This window comes from Magallana gigas, chromosome 8 (assembly GCF_963853765.1).
Source record: "Magallana gigas chromosome 8, xbMagGiga1.1, whole genome shotgun sequence".
NCBI lineage: Eukaryota > Metazoa > Mollusca > Bivalvia > Ostreida > Ostreidae > Magallana > Magallana gigas.
Genome location: NC_088860.1, coordinates 9932030 through 9949001, shown reverse-complemented (window position 1 = coordinate 9949001; position 16972 = coordinate 9932030). Strand labels below are relative to the sequence as shown.

The 16972-nt window shown below is 31.1% G+C and overlaps 1 protein-coding gene and 1 long non-coding RNA gene across 2 annotated transcripts; both read right to left on the bottom strand.

Annotated features, from left to right (window-relative positions):
* Positions 1 to 334: 334 nt before the first annotated feature.
* LOC105322497 (A disintegrin and metalloproteinase with thrombospondin motifs 9) lies at positions 335 to 7407 on the bottom strand. The gene is made up of 6 exons (XM_011421240.4): positions 7254 to 7407; positions 6866 to 7111; positions 4010 to 4281; positions 2713 to 2883; positions 615 to 768; positions 335 to 452 (listed from the first exon to the last, which is right to left on the bottom strand). The coding sequence occupies exons 1-6, from the start codon at positions 7318 to 7320 to the stop codon at positions 412 to 414; spliced, it is 951 nt and encodes a 316-aa protein (XP_011419542.3). The 5' UTR covers positions 7321 to 7407; the 3' UTR covers positions 335 to 411.
* A 7023-nt stretch (positions 7408 to 14430) lies between these two features.
* On the bottom strand, positions 14431 to 16226 carry LOC136271081 (uncharacterized). Its single transcript, XR_010708893.1, has 3 exons — positions 15507 to 16226; positions 15205 to 15330; positions 14431 to 14788 (listed from the first exon to the last, which is right to left on the bottom strand). It is a non-coding gene; the product is annotated as an uncharacterized lncRNA (long non-coding RNA).
* Positions 16227 to 16972: the final 746 nt, after the last annotated feature.

The window sequence follows — 16972 nt, the reverse complement described above, 5'->3', positions numbered from 1 at the left end:
CGGATGTGTGATTTACCATTCTGAAGTTTTCATTATTTTACCATACGCGCGGGGATTTTTTAAGCGGTTTTAGCAAACCGTGTAACTTGCCCTACGCGTAAATCACCACCTTTACAGTACTGTAAATGCAGATACTAGTTCTTTGGCTCTGTAGTTATTAGAAGTCAAGTCGTGGGTGTTTCTACATGGTCCTGGATCTGCGCTAGAGTACTACTTGAATGTACTATATCCAGTTCATTTTGAAGGGAAATATTAATTTTTCTTATTTACAACAACTATTCATGATCTACAATCAAAAAATTTTGTTATATAAAAATCAGACTTTTTAAATCAATAATTATGACTTATTTCAAACAAAGCACAAAATTTGAAAATATTATGGATATGGATCTTGAAACCGGAAAATATCTTTTACTTGCGACAAATTGCGGGCTGTGCATCAGTAGCTGAAACTGAGATATTCCATAAATATACTTTTCTTTTCTCTCTTATTTACATGTATAAAATTAAGATATTACTGCGTAAATTTTCAATCATTTTTTTATTTGTAATTTTAAATTTTTGAAATTTTAAAAATTCACTTTTTCATATTTCTCTATATGAAAATATCTTACTAAACTCCGTAGAAAGAAGCAATTTGATTGGTCCAGACTTTGGTCCACACCTGCTGCACCACCCAGCGCACAGGAAGGATATCTGAGAACCGTCAGCTGATCTGATGAAGTCTTTCATTTCAGCCATATGTTGCGCAAGTAAACCAAACGTTATCTGAAATCGATATTAATTTACTAGACATCAATTATTTTATACTTTCTAACGCCCCAGGCACGTGTTTGTCTTTTTGTTCCTACTTTTAATTATTTTGACCATAACAACAATTAAGTTTAAAGAATACTGTAACATGGCATTTAAAAAAAAACTCGATCGAACTTTATTTAAGGACTTTATAAAAAAGTAAAGGTACCCTACCATATAAAAATCACAACAATAATACCTAGTGCGTTACCCAATCGCAAAAAAATCTCCTAAAAGAGATCACACAACTGAATAAAATTTGTAGTTTTTGGAAGATTATTCCATTTGTTATTTGGTCTCGTTCGGCTAAATTCGAATGCTGAGGAACTGTATCACTCTCGTGTTTATCTCGTCCCATACATACTATGGATGTGTTTCAAAAGTTTGTCTTGCAGTTGCACGTGCCGTTCTGTGTATTTCAAAGAGGTTAGTTACCCTAATGTAGCGTTCATGTTGACGTGTCGTTACATGGCGTTTTGGCCTTCATGGTAGTGAAAGCCTTCTGTCTACTTCAAGTTAACGTCAGACAAATCTAATGTTAGTTGGTACTAACACTTTTATTTTACAACGTGTAGATATCAATTTATAGTCTTGTCTCCCTCTCTGATCTAATCTCTGATTTAATCTTGAACTTCATCGCAATCTCCTTCTCTCTCACTTTACAGAGGGATATATACTTTCATACTCTTGATCGATAGATCTGATTGGCTCTGCCCACCTGTACTGATCATGAGTGAACATATATTTACATTCCAGAATTATGTTTTGTTACCAAATACAGCAACAAGACTGTCAGAACTGTCAATCAAAGAGTATTGGGGTGCAGGTTTTGAGTGTCCTGCATGACGATGATGCACCGCTTTCGTACAATATTAAAAGGTCATAGCTAGAGACATTCATTCATACATGACTTAAAGGTTGCAAAGGTTAATTAAGTAGAACATGTATTGCATGACTAACTTGCAGTATCAGGGCTATCGATGCAGACACAGAATCGCCAAATATGACAATTTGTTGATAACTTGTTTATATATTTTCAATTTGGATTTTACAGTGCCTGCATTTCGTACCTGGTTACATTTAGGACTACTGCGCAGGGCTACAAGAGTCACATAGTTCATTTTATTAGTCATCATTACAACAATTAATTGTGCAGTACATTTAGTTTCAAGACAAGGTATATATAAGTATCATAATGACTAATTTGTCATACTAACAATTTAAGGTCTAAGCATGGCTATCCGGTTACAGTAAGTATTTAATACTTCCGGTTGCATTAAAGTTCCCGGCCAACCTTAGAATGATTTTGTGTTGTCTGTAAAGACCTCTAAGTGATCTCTGATGAATATTATGAATTTAGAATACTGTTTTATTGTTTAGCACATCATTTTAACATATTGTGAAAGAAAAAAAAAATACCTATCGTGAATTGCGCTCTGATTAGACCTCGCCAACTGATCTTGAAGGTTCTTGGACAGACATACGCCGGAATTTACTCAATTGATTGTATGTTTTTCTTTATGAGCACTTAAAGACAGGGAACCTATCGTATCGAGTTATTTTGAAAAATTCCTCCGAAAAACATTTCGAACACTCGCTCCATGCTTTTCAACAAATACGGTCATGTTCGGGAAATTACTTACTCTATTACAATTTTTTGACATGAACAGTTGAGCATTTTAAACACTATTGTGGTATCGACTTTAAAACTGATGTTAAACTTTTTTAAATTCTAGAATATTAAAAGTAGGGCGTTATAAACGTTGACCAGTATAGGATAACACAATTGTTATTCCTGAATAAATAGTGAAGCGATTAATTAAAATTTAACTAATTAGTGTATAGATTGAAATTCAAGATAGTCACTAATGAAGATTCAATGAAATTTAAGCATATTAAAATAAAACTCCATCTTACGCTAGGGTCAACAATCAGTCCAGTTCCTCTTGTGTCAATTACAGCATGTCCAAAATGAGGACATGGATTAAGATAGTACTGCCCGTTACAATCCGTGGATTCTCCATATTTAATTGTGGGTGATCCTGTCACGGAAGTGAACGTGTAATCTGTTCCATTTACCACCATGTCCTGTAAAACAACAAATAAACTGCATATGTGTTTTTGACACAGTTATACCAACAGTTATTGAACAAGAAACACAATATTAATCTACAATTAATTTAGCAAATTTCCATACTTTACTGAAATATGTATAGTGTAATGTATTAAACTGTTATTAGTAAGGAAGCTTGAGATAACCAGTTTTTCCAGCCGCTCATGACAGAAAGCAAGATTAAGTAGATTTTACAATAACGACTAATGCGTTTATTTTTTATTTTACATTGATATATTTATGCAACATATTGTACTTTTAAAAAAAACGCGCGCGCAAGTGTGTATTTGTGGTTATTTCGTGCAAAAGAAAAACATAAAATTCATTCAATATAATAAACTGGTACCAAGTTTCCCTTTGTTTCAAATTCAATTTAAAAGCATTTTCTTTTAAAGAAAATTAGACAATTTGAATGCAAATTGCTCCATTTTTTTTTCATTTTTAATGTCTAGAATAGTCAATATGGGTGTTTTTAATACCTTGTCAAAATCTGAAAGTCAAAAACCGAGTTACAAGCGAGCTACAGAGGTTGGAATTCTTTGTTTTTTAAACAAAGCTCAGGTCTTTTTATTTTGTAAATTTGTGTTACATGTATAATGGTATGAGTTTCAATCTAATGTTGCTTTTTTTGTTGATAAAATTATTTATGAACAAATTAAACCAGTTTATCTTGTTTGCCACAATATTTTGTCAGATACATACGTTCAATGCACGTGTCTATATCATTATTCTATATGTGAACTAATCGTTATCTATATAAAACACCAAACAAGAAAATATCGGAATGAATATCTGCAATAACGTTTTCTAAAATACTTAAAGCCTCATGATTAATGTATTTGCAATTAAGAAATATACTGTGGTTTCATCAATATTCGTTGAATACTAATTTTGTGGATTTCGTTATTAAGTTGATCCACGAAATTAAGTGTTCATTGAAGTGCAATTTCTATTAACATCTTGTATTGATAGGGTCATTGGCCACGAATTTACGTATTCTTGAAACTGTGATTTTCACTTTATCGACGAAAATTTATACCCTTGAATATTAATGAAACCACAGTATAGAGTACATGTATTGATAAAAAAAAGTTCGAAAACCTCTATTTGTATTTTAATTTTGGTAAACTCCACTCGTTTTAAAGGAGGATTCAGACTGGATTGGCATGTTCGATCAGAAACTATCCAGTTTGAGCCATCGTGTTGAACAAAGCTGTTCGTGTTTTTTAAGGTGATGAAATGTGAAGGTTCATTTGCCATGTCGTGACAAAAGATCTTGGTTCGCCTCCCATTGGCTGCCATTGGATAAATCCAGTAATCCCCATCTGTCGTTATGTTAGCGTATGTAATGATGTCCAAGCAGGATGCTGGCACTGAAAAATATTCAAATAATATTTAAGATAAAATAAATATGTTTAACATCAGCATTCCTTGCATTAGTTTCAATATTTACTTTTGCAAAAATGTTTCCTTCTATGAACCTATGGAATAGCGAAAACGTTAAATTCTATGTGAACTTTTTCATGACAGCACAATGATTACTGCACGCGCTTATCGTTTGGCGGTTGCATTATTTCATACTAATAATAATAATAATGCTATTTTATATCTTAATTATTTACATTAATTCTGAACGTTTTGCTTTTCTCAGACTTAAATATAAGAAATAAGTAAAAAATGCAAACACGAGTAGGTAAAAACACACGGTCTGTAAGTATGTTCATTAAAAACTGTAATTTTAAATTTGAGAGAAAATTCATTGATTAAAATACTTTTTGGGGGATTTTTGCAACATATATTTCTATATTTCAAAATCGTTGAAAAATATTGTGATTTGCAAATACATTTCCTTATATGAACCTATAGAATAGCAAAAACGTTGAATAATGTGTGAACTTTTTCTTGACATCGCAATGATTACCACACGTGTATATCAGAAACCTGACTGGAATAAATACAGGGTCTTCGGCTCAATGGATGAATACAGGAAACTATTCACCCCCGTTTTATTTTCGTCCCTTTTGCCATTGTTGTTGCAGAGACAAAATAACCCATTAAATGATGAGAAAATATTTCAGTCAACATATCTTGAACTTTCCCAGCAATCACCTTTTTTGTTAAGTGTTTAATGAGCCTGATTGGAATAAATACAGTGTTTCCGCCAGAAGGGTGTCGGTGAGGAATAATAATAAAAAAAATTGTCTTAAGCATTTATGATAAATTAAAAACAATTGTAAGTCCCTGCTAAATTATAAATGACATATGTTAGCACCGGTCTGCTTGCAATGGAACCCTTTTAAGATTTGTTTGGATAGTTTTACTCTTGAATGTTGTACAAAATGTCTGCATTTGATTTCGATAGTATCAAACGGGCCAGCAGTATGATGTATATGTATACATCTTTAGAGAAGGAGATGGTACAATATTTTAAGAATATCGTTGAAAAAACCACCCGTTCAGGATTTTATCAATATCCATAATTTGAGAAATAAAAAATCATTTCTTATCAATTAACTTTAAAGTATATATGTATGTGTTCTGATCTTTCCAAATGCTAGAAAGTGTGTTTAGTTAGAAGTTTATCCCATTTCGTAAAATACAAAATGTCATATCAACATTGTTTCACTAACGTCCTTCAGACGTAACATCAGGAAGAACAAATATGCTAAAGGTTATATATGAATAACTTATCGATAACCATTTGTTCTTTCGATTGAATCGTGCACATGAAAATTGAACTGTTTCAACGTTGTTAAAAGGGATTTTCTTTTTAAATTGAAGCATTAAAAACTGTCAATCAATATCATTTTTAGAAAAATGTACAATTGAAAATTAATTATGAAAACCTCGCTTGGGTCCTAACAATTCGTCATTTGAATATTTTGGACTATATGTTACAAAATCGATTCGTAGTGTTATCACAGACAAAGACACTAGAAAATGCAAAATATTGTTGTAATATCATCAATAGCTCTCTGTGCTTATGTGGTAAATCTAAAGATACTTATCACTATTTTATTCACATGTGTAACATGTAAGTAGGCAGATATTGGAAATAATTTGTTTAACGAAATATTTCAAATTATAAATTGAAACTTTGTAACACCAATATTTTTTTCTAGGCTGACAGTGGATTATGTAAGAGTGATACCAATTTAATCATTTATTTTCATTTGTTCATCGCTTTATTAAAAATGACGAAAGATTTACATGATCTCAAATTATATGTACATCTGTAAAATCACAACTGTTTTCTATGCTAAATGTGATTCAATTTGCCTTGTTAAAATTTTATTGATCTTTATGTGTTGTGTAATTAATATTTATTTCATTGACTTCTATATGTTATGTAGTCAATAACTATATTGTATCATGATTTTATTTGTTTAAGGAGAGGAAGATCTAAGTTTCAGAACTTGTGCCCAATCTCAACTGTACACAATAAAAACACAATAAAAATATGATCAAATCAAATAAGATATATATCAATATCAAATGCATACATTTTTTCAGCATTGTCAAACCTCGTTTTCTTCGTTCAAGAACAATGACACCTCGGTATTGTTTCGGCAAGTCACGCATTGTAAAAATCGGAAGCAAATCAAACTTGCTAATTGATATTTTTAGTGTTTATGTTTTGTTGTTCAAGGCATGGTGATATTATATAAAAGTTGACTAATTTTTATTCTTGTCTCCCAGTTTTCAGTGGTGTTTGCGCAAAAATCACTAATTTGATTTAAAAAATCGTAAAATTGTTTAATCAATTTCTGTCGTTTTTATATAAGACCAATAGAATATGTCATTAGATCGTATTATACAACAAAACCTTTTGTTGCAATCACCTTAAGGATGGGCGATTTTGATAGCTTGATCAACTGAGATAAAAAGTAAATTAGTTGTACTAGCATCTCAAATAAAAGGATTTAATAACTTAATTTTATAACTAATTCAACTTACCAAACCGTGTACTTTTTCCACTTATGATATAGTAATTCTCCACGTTTCCACTTTCGTCACCATCGTATATTACGTTGAAAAGGTTGCAAAATTTTGTCGTTTCGTTGAACAGTAATGATACACATTGTGGTTTCTGTAGGCAGGTAAAACTGCATTGGAATATCCCAAATATAGGACCTGACCAAATCGACAAGGAAGGTTCAACAAGATCTAGCCTTGTTCTAGTTTTTGTAAGGTAAACCTCATCTGGAAAAGCAAGTGAAAAATACTGAAAATTGCAAAGACATATTTGTTTAAAATTTTACATACATATAAATGAAAGCTGATACAGTATTTCTTTTGATAACTAAATAATTCATTTTTTTAATACTACAGAGAAATAACATACCCAGTTTTCCAAATGAAGCTCGTAACAAAATTAAGAGCAATGCGGTGATTTTTCCTGTCCGTGTCATCACTCTTCAATGGGACGAATGAAACTTGAGTTCAATTTTTTGAGAAGACACTTATCATTGATCTTTTGCACTTCTCCAAGAGATCCCGTAGATATTTAATTAAGGTTCCTGTTTTCAAAGAAAGACCTTATAATTTTGTTTCTAATTAAGGTTTCCGTCTTCAGCGAAAGAGCTTACTGTTTTTCTTTTGTTTTTCATTTTTCATTCTTTATTAAGGTCGTCCATTTTTCAAAGGAAACCCCTTCTGTTTTAGCTTAGTTTCTTCTTCTTATTATGCTGCAGAGACAAAATAACTAGTTGAAGGATGGGACAATATCCTCCTTAACTTTACCAGCAATCTCTTGAATTATGACAAAACATTTCGTTAAGGTTACTGAAGACAGGAAAATATAAACCCCCGTTTTATTTTCGTCACGTTACCGTTTGTTGTTAGCAGGCAAATTTAAGACTGGGCTAATTGCTATATTTCACATTATTTTTCTATAAATACAACTTTGTCTGAGCGAATTCAAGACAGGGCAAAACAGCACACAGTGTCTCCGTTCCAAATGATGTCATATAGGAGTTATGATAATTTAGTGCACGCAAATTCTCGAAAATGGCTCCCCGCTTTTTAGGAATTATTTAAGATTAAACTAATAATGTTTGGATTGTTTTGCTGATGAGTCATTTATGGTTTTGAGATATTCACGTTTTTATGAATTTCAGAGGGTCGGTTTGTCCATGAGTGTTTTCATAAACTGTGAAAGATTTAAGTTCAAAATTGCAGAGATGATGGACATTCATATTTGTCTAGCACAAAAATCGCCGAAGCTTTTAAGGTCTTGAAAAAAGGTAAAAAGCGTCATGATTTTGTATGGCTTTCTTACTTTATTTCGTTTTTCGAAAATATTTCTTTTTTTAAAGACATGTAGAAGAAAAAAAAACTTTTATATTAACAAGATCTTTTGTTTGATATCAAGAAAACTGTTAGATGTTAAAAAATCAAACATGTTTATCTTTCAGTTAATTGCCAATCAAAAGTAATTATTTCTCATGTCTTACATGTAGGAATTTGAAAGGGCCAGAGGTCCAAAATTTGATCTTAAATATCCCAAAACTAAGAAATATTTGGAAAATCGATATTGAGGAAGAGATGTTCAGAATAATAATCTTAACAAAATTCAACCTATTTTTTTGTTAATGAGCTCCTATAATGGATAGATGGTCGACCTTTTAAACGTTCTATCTCAGATATGTCAAGAGAGCAACGACTTGATAAAGTAAACACATGTTCCAGTATTCTCTTGTTCAATTCTCAACAACGACAACCCCCCCCCCCCCCCCCCCCACGGATAAGGATTTTCAAGATCGTCTTTTTTTTGCTTGTCAAGATTTTAAGTTTTTTTTGGATGAGTCAGCCCCCCCCCCCCCCCCACTTTCAAAAACGATGCTGTCTTGTACTTTTTATTGTTTTTGGTTCTGTCCTACTCTTTAAATTCTTTAATGGGTGCATAATGACTTAGATGTGTTAGTTCGCGGAATTATATGTAACTTAGATTCCATTCTTAATATGTTTCCTTAACAAATGTTTTCAGAAATATCAGGATTTTAGGTTAAGCCCCTTGCACCAAGGATCTATAGGCCCATAGGTGCCAGAATTCTTTTCTTAATATCTCAAAAAAATTGATTTGTTAAGAATTATTGAGGAAATATTATTTATCTTAATTTTCAACTGTTGATACTAAATGTCGATATATTACGTAAAAAGGGATTATTAGGGACCAGCCATTAATCTTTAGAGATGGTAACATTTTTTGTTAAGCATTGTAAAACATAAAAAGTTGTATTGATGATCTAACCGATTACACCATGTTGACCCCTTTTTGAATCTATAGGGCTGATCCCTAATATATTTAATCTTTTGTATCTCAAAAATAAAGAACAGATTTAGATAGGTGTAAGAACATAAAATGTTAGTTTTTAAGGGACATTTTTTATGATTTCATAACAAATGGCCTGATCCATTAATTTTGGAGTCAATGGACTTGAAAAGACTTTAACCAAAAAAAATAAAAATTAAAATTAAGAATAATCAAGATTTTGTAATGCATTATAGAAGAAAAGTTGTTGATTGTTATATCAATATCTGTCTAAAACAAATTATTGTTCCGCCCATTTGTTACGTAATTACGAGATAATTTGGGGACCAACTTTTTATGAATTTATTTTAATGTGTCGTATAACAAAATAAAATATTTTGTTGAGTATTGCAAAGATATGACGATCCTATACTTTATCTTAAAGAGGAGGTATGAATTTTTTTCGGCATGGCGAGGACATCGTAAGTTGTTCGAACTTGTGTCCAAACCATTCGTATATGTATGTTATATATGTGCTATAAAATATATTCAAATCAGATTGGTATTGCATCGTTTCGTTTTAAAAGTAGGACGGAGAATCTACTCGTTTTTCGTAACGAGATGGTATCTAGGTTTATTTATTTTTTGTATTATTAAAGAAATAACGTATCGATTATTACCCTATCGAAGTCATCACTAAAAGTATTTTAATTTAAACGCTGCATCCATTGTTTTTCAACACTGGGAGTGCTAAAAATTAACACCCCTTTTGTTTATTTTCTAAAGTGTTCAACACTAAAATAATATCTAATGGAGGGAACTAACATATGCTATATTTGCACGTGTTTAATATTTATTCACAAAATTTAATGCATATTAATTGTAGTTAAAATTACCGCTTAAACTAATACCAAACTGCAAAATTAACATAATGTATAAAGTTTCAATCGGTTTTAAAACAATTGTTTAAGGATAGTAAATAACAGCAACGCAAACATTTTTCTAAATTAATTTTTATTTGTACGTAACCAGCTTGTTATATCGACTGTAAATATTTAAAGTATAAATAAATATGACCGTAAATTTTTCGACAACATTTCTTTAAACATAAAATATCAATTGCTCGTCAGTTGAGTGTAAACTGGAAAATTAATTGTAAGAATTTTCTTTGCTGTTTCTTTGCCAAAAACCTAGTAATGAAGATATATAGAAAGTCATTTATTCTGCCGTTTTACAATTTAGTATTATGGCTGTTCAGAATTAAAATGAGTACTTTTGTAGATATACATGTATATTGTACGTCGAAATCCACAAAAATGAGCTTAATTAACATACAGAAATTTATATCTAATGACCATGATTAACACAATAACTTTTCAAAAGTGTAAACTGTCGTTAAAGCTAATGATCACTCATAAATAGGCACCGACACGCAATTATATATTTCCATCGATTTTGTCACTTAAGCATTGGATCCTTATTTTTTTGTTTTAAATAAAGTCTCATAACTGCAGCGATGTGTGCATTCAAATTGAGTAACGCGCGTTAGCGCATTATGAAAATTTGTATGCCCAAGCCGCTGCAGTAATGAAACTTTATCTTTAAAAAAAAATAATTTATGCAGCACTGATTTAAGGTTCATAAAACGATGCATCTATTATTACAAAATACATGTATATACATGAAGTTATTTTATAATGATATGAAGATATCAAATGAAAATCATTGATAGTAAATGCTACTTTTGTATGATTCTAAATGTGGTCCCCTAAATTGACAGTCAATTCAATTGATAATTCTCCCTAATGGAGGTCATAATCAAATTTATTTCAATATCGCAAGGACATACCCCTATTAGAATAAAAAAATGATAATTTAACTCTACTCTGACTCTGAAAATTGCTGCTGCTTTGTATAGGGTTCATCTTTATTAGATTAGATATCAAAGAAACGAGCTCCAATTGAAATTCATTTGACCTTGGCTTAATATTTGACGTATTTATAAATTAAATATAAAGAATTCGAACAATTGTTGTTATGTATGATGTCAAAGTTAGCATTTTCCGTACTTTCTGGTCGGCGCGACAACGAAGTAAGCCTTAATGTGGAAAAACACATCGTCACAAAATGGCTGACCTCTGATCGAAACGACATTTTGTTCTATTAAAAGGATTTTATCGACGGCAACATGTACCTTACCTCATAGCTGGGTGGTTAAAGTGTTCGGCTTGTGATCCGTAAATTTCGAATTCATTGGGGGCTTTTGCTGTTACTTACTAAATTGATTTTTTTAAGAATTCATTTTTTATCCCCAAACTGCAAATTTTCGCTTATTTGACATATGTATAGTTTATCTATCATAATATCTTTCATAATCAAATTATTTGCTGTTAATTCGGGTGACTTTTTCCAGGTGTGTTATTTCACCTTAAGAGAGCCGCGTAATGCTTTTATTTACATTTTTTCACTTCTTGTCTTGTCTGCAAATGTGGTTTATACCTTACAAATCCGATTTTATACTAAGGGTAATTTTATATGAATTGAAGAGCGATTGTAACAGCCACAAGCGTGAACATTGATTTTCTCTTGTGATGCTGCATTTTACAGCGTTACAACGTTTGCGACATCATAAGACACGACATTTCAACGTTACAGTGTTAAAACTGCAATGGCTTTCCAAACACTTTACAAGCAAAACATTTGCAGAATGTAAATATACCCGACTGCACACCTAAAACTCGAGGTCGACGTGTATTGTTTTCGTGTTCTTAGATTTTGTGCATCCATTTTTGTTTTTTGTGCTGTTTCTGTTCGTTAACAATGCATTAGCCTGAATAACTGATGTAAGTATTAATTCGGCTTGGAAAAAGCGCATAAAAATCGTCTACACAGGCGAGACCTCTACGGTCATTAAGCCAAATTACTCTAAACTGTGGCTTATACACTACCCTCCATAATTATGAACACATTTTCTGGTAGTTTTTTTTAACGATGTTCAAGTAAAAAACAAAATGTTCTCTAAAATATGCATTTGACAGCTTAAAAGAAGGATAGCCCTTGTTTTGCAATTTTGAAATACAAATCAAGGGGAAATTTAATTTTGGGTAAGAAATGAAATCCTAACATTAGTTGTCAAACTTCTTTTCTCTTTTGATTAAGGGCATAAGTATTCGTAAAACATTCATGTTTTACAAGCTGGTTTTGAATAATGTGAGTGTAAAATTTCCTGAAGGACATAAGCAAATCTAAATACTATCAACACTTCAAATCATAAAAAGTATAAATCAAACGTGTTAAAATGGTCAAAATTTTTGAAAACGGGGTGACTTTCATTTGAAGATAGGGTCAGTTGTTACCTGATACATCAACAAAGAGTAACAGTATATTTGTAATTCTGTCAGTGCTCTGGCTACATGATGTCAACTGTTTATATGTAGTTCTGTCAGGGCTTTGGCTACATTATGTTTACTATTTATTTGTAGTTGTGTCAGGGTTTTGAATACAATGTCTTCACTATTTATTTGTTGTTCTATCAGGGCTTTGGCTACACTGTCTTTACAGTCTATATTCAGCTCTGTTGTCTATTTGTAGTTATGCCAGGGCTTTGGCTACATTATGTTAACTGTTTATTTGTAGTTTTATCAGGGCTGTGGCTACATTATGTTAACTGTTTATTTGTAGTTCTGTCAGGACTGTAGCTACATCTGTGGGCTGTGTGGAGAAGAGAGAAATATCATCTACTCATATCAGTTACAGACTGCCGCTGTTTGCAAATGTTTGTTAATTTATTTATAAATTAATTTTACCCATGTCATCAACAACTGCTTTGAGTTGATTTATACCCTGTCTTAATTGTAACAAAATTACCCAGTCATGTTAATGTTGACATTTCCTTATCCTTACAAATCCATGGCCATTCCTGCTCACTGATTATGAGCTGACTTCCTACATTTTCCCGTTTTCATGAATACTTTATTCGTTATTCTGATTTGCTCTTTCACGTTGAGAAAGTCAAATGGAACAAAATTGCTTTTAAATCAATAAATGGCTGCATGATTTCATAACATTATTTTTTCAATTCCTCTAATATCTGCAGAGTGACACATCGCACAAAATTGTAAAATATTCATAAAAATGAGTAATTCAAATGGGTTGGCGCACGGTCTATAAAAATATGTGAGACTGCCCTTAGGTTTTTTAAGATGACATTTTCTTACTTTGCATCACTGTCTGTACAGGTTCCTCTCTATATCTACTAAACTTTTGACATAACTTTACACTTCGAAGTCAATTCAACATGCTTATTTCTACTTAAATCCATTCATTTCTTTCCAAATGAAAGTTTAATACTTGTAAATAACAACACATTGGATTTAACACACTTTAGCTATTTAATATTATACACATAATAAATATACAGTTAAATCTTTGTAAATGATAATGATGACATTAAGATTTTGTCATAGAAATAAAATATTTCATAAACTTCAACCTTGTGTTGCTATACATGCAGTCCTTAACTTAGGTGTGTTCAGCAGAGCGGTTGCTTGTGGCTACTCGACACCATTGTTTGTATAGTCAGTAATATTTGAATAAGGGAAAGAGAGCTATTATTGAAAAAGTGTGAATGATTCACGGAATGAAGAAAATTTCATGAGCTGGCCCATAGTCATTTTTGAGAGATCAGCCTTGGGTTTACTATGATTAAATCCATGATATATACAAATAGATTCCCATTTACTCAATTTGTAACGCTCTTTTATTTTACCCATTTAAGACTGTACATCATATTTCCATAAAGCGTGTTATGATGAGGAAAAGTTTCCCAAATGTTTCAGAATTGAAGCTAGGTAACTGAATGCGGTACAATACGGTGTAATTAACAAAACAAGTTTTTGTTGTATTCAACTAAATCCACATCGATAGGTGTACTAGGCCCTGGCTTAAAACTGTTGATTTTTCTAATAAAAATGAAAATGAATTGTAAAACTAGTAAACACTTTCTTTTATAATTTAATGTTGATTTCTAATCATACACGTGTAACATGAGCTTCGGAACAAAGACTTTTTGGAGAATGAATGCTTGTTTTGATTTACTATTATCCCGCAAAAAATATCGCTTTGGTGATTTTATCTAAGTTTGCTTATTACAAAGAGTTTCCATCAAATGTTAATGATTTCTAATGTAAATTGACATTCGATCTTGAGAAGGTAAAAATATAAATTCATAAGGTTACAATCAAAATGGTTTGATGTTATCAGCTGTTAAAATATGTTTTTAAGGTGGATCTCTACACCAAATAAGTGTAGGAGATTTTTGTTGCATGCATTTGTTACCAATACTAGGCACAGTATTCAACAATAATAGACCTCAAAATACAATACACTATTTTCTAGAGAATTTTTAAAATATCAGTCTGGTTCCAGATAATCCCTTATTTATCAAATTTTTAAACATTTCTGTTTTAAAATTCTTATGAAAGTGAAATGTTATTAAGTTTAGAAATGAAAAACAAAAAAATCATGAATGAAGTTTGTATGATTTTTATTGGAATCCACATAAATATGAAACTAAAATATAAAAAAATTCTTTTTAGGCAAACTGCTGGACAAAATCCAACAAAAACCTGAAAACATAAACAATATTCGTTGGTGAATGGGATGAAGAAAAGAAATTGAATGAAATTGAAAAATTAAAGGAAATACTTAATTATTGCAAAAATCTTGGTATGAAAGATCCTGTTTAAGAGTTGTCTTTCTTTATTTTACATGGTCTCAAATATCTTGGGATCAATTTTTTAATTAATAAAAATCACGAAGAAAAATTAAAAAAGGAACAAATCTATGCTAAATATGTAGATATAAGATAAGTAGTGCTTATAATAATGTTTGAAGCTGAAAAATTATATTATTGATGAATGCATTATATATATTTAACTCTTCAGAACAAAATATTAATAGTTAATTATATTATAAATTGCCTTTTACTTTTTTATATACAATAGCAATTATAAACAACAGCCATACGCATATTAATACATACATTAGATGTCCACAGTGATACACATGCATGTGTGGAAATGAAAAACATGCTCCTTTTCAGAATTCTATCTTTCCCTCATTTGGCTTGCAAATCCGGGCTTCCACTGCTATTGCTACCTAGCTGTATCTATTTTAATCAAAATACATTAGTTTAATGTCAAAGTTTCAGTGAAAGTCTTTTACTGCAAATGTTTTTTTTTTAATTTGGGAAGTTAGGATCAATTCAAGAGATCGTACTACGGTACTTTCGTTTTATATTCATCATACATATATAGTTTAAATGAAAATTTGACATCTGCTTACCTATATCGATAATCCGCCACATATGTATGATCGTCTGTTGCAGATGACATGACAAAAATGTTTTGCCAATAGCAGCAGAGCAGGGAAACGGTATATTATTTAGATTCCACGTTTTCCGTACAAAACAGCTGATAATCAATGTTAGTTAAAAGCTTTAAACAGGAAGAAAATTGACATATTTTCTAAGCGTTTTGCTGATTTCATTCCTATCTCACCTCCTTAGTTAGAAGAGTTCAATTAAACGGTGTATAGCTATTTTGTACCACGACATAATGTTATCAATCCGGAACACAATGGCGTTTCGAACGGAAGTCAGACATGTTTTGACGATGTAGCCTTCCACCTTAAAAGCTTTTTTGGTTGATGTATAAGTAATAGAAACGTTGTTGAATATTTAGCGCAAGTATATCCGGCAGTTCTTATTTTTATTTTAGAAGGCAGTGCCAATGGCTGGATACGAAGACCTTTGATTCCTCAGAAGAAGAGAGTGGAAGTTAGAAACTGCAACTCTGTTCTTTGTGAAATAGTGCAATTATTTTGATATTCTTCTTATTATTACATTCTTAAATTTTTGTTGTTGAAATCCTGTATAAAGTTAATTTGTTTATTAAATTTAAGTTAGCGATATTGTCTTTTAACTCGGAAATAAAACCATTGATTAATTAAATCAAATTAAAATTATCACCCTGTCATAATACAATTAAAAATATGCTTTTGTTTTCATTTTTGAAATGTAGCTTTTCTCTTCATTACGTTAACAACTATAATAGAAACATGTATAAAAATTTATATACAAAACTTTATATTAAACATTAACAGCTGTTCAGTTATTCGGTAGCTCTATATATTAGACGGGTTAAAATAATTTGATTAATATACAACGTACCAATTTTCATTTCTACATACTATGTGTATTGTTTGTAAAGAAAAGCAAGGTACTGCGATATTATTCGAAATCTATTTTTGAAATAAATCATTATATTTACTATTGTTTGTATTTTTCAATCGTTTTGAATTTATATCAAATACTAATATCATTTTATAGTTCAGCAGCAGATTTCTAGCTCTCGGGAAAACCTTTTGGACCTGAGTTTGTCAGTGATATTGTAGATACCAGTGATACTGTGGACACTGGTAGTGTGATACTTAGTTACTAATAGATGTAGATTTCAAAGTACTGAGAGTACTGAAAGACGGGGTCTTGAAAGATTGAATTTGTAACTGTCCTCGAATATGCTTCCAAAATTTATGAGTTTTAATTAGTTGTTACAGTCTATGTTAATTCGGCTTTTTTGCAATTGTCTGATACCTTGTCTAAATTTTACTCAATAGCGGCCTTCATAATTGTAGAAAACCTATTTAATTTGTAAAACATCTGTGTATAACCCGTCCCGATTTTAACTTCGGCTTGCGCATGAAGTTTGTTAGTATTAAGGTGAAAGATTGTCAAAATAAAATTCACAACT

Bases quoted from the DNA above. Each gene is read 5' to 3' on its own strand.
- LOC105322497 (XM_011421240.4), bottom strand. From the start codon at position 7,320: ATGACACGGACAGGAAAAATCACCGCATTGCTCTTAATTTTGTTACGA. The intron at 4,282-6,865 runs GTAAGTTGAATT...AATATTTTTCAG, and splicing joins TGGAAAAAGTACACGGTTTG to TGCCAGCATCCTGCTTGGAC. The intron at 769-2,712 runs GTAAGATGGAGT...TATCGATTTCAG, and splicing joins GACTGATTGTTGACCCTAGC to ATAACGTTTGGTTTACTTGC.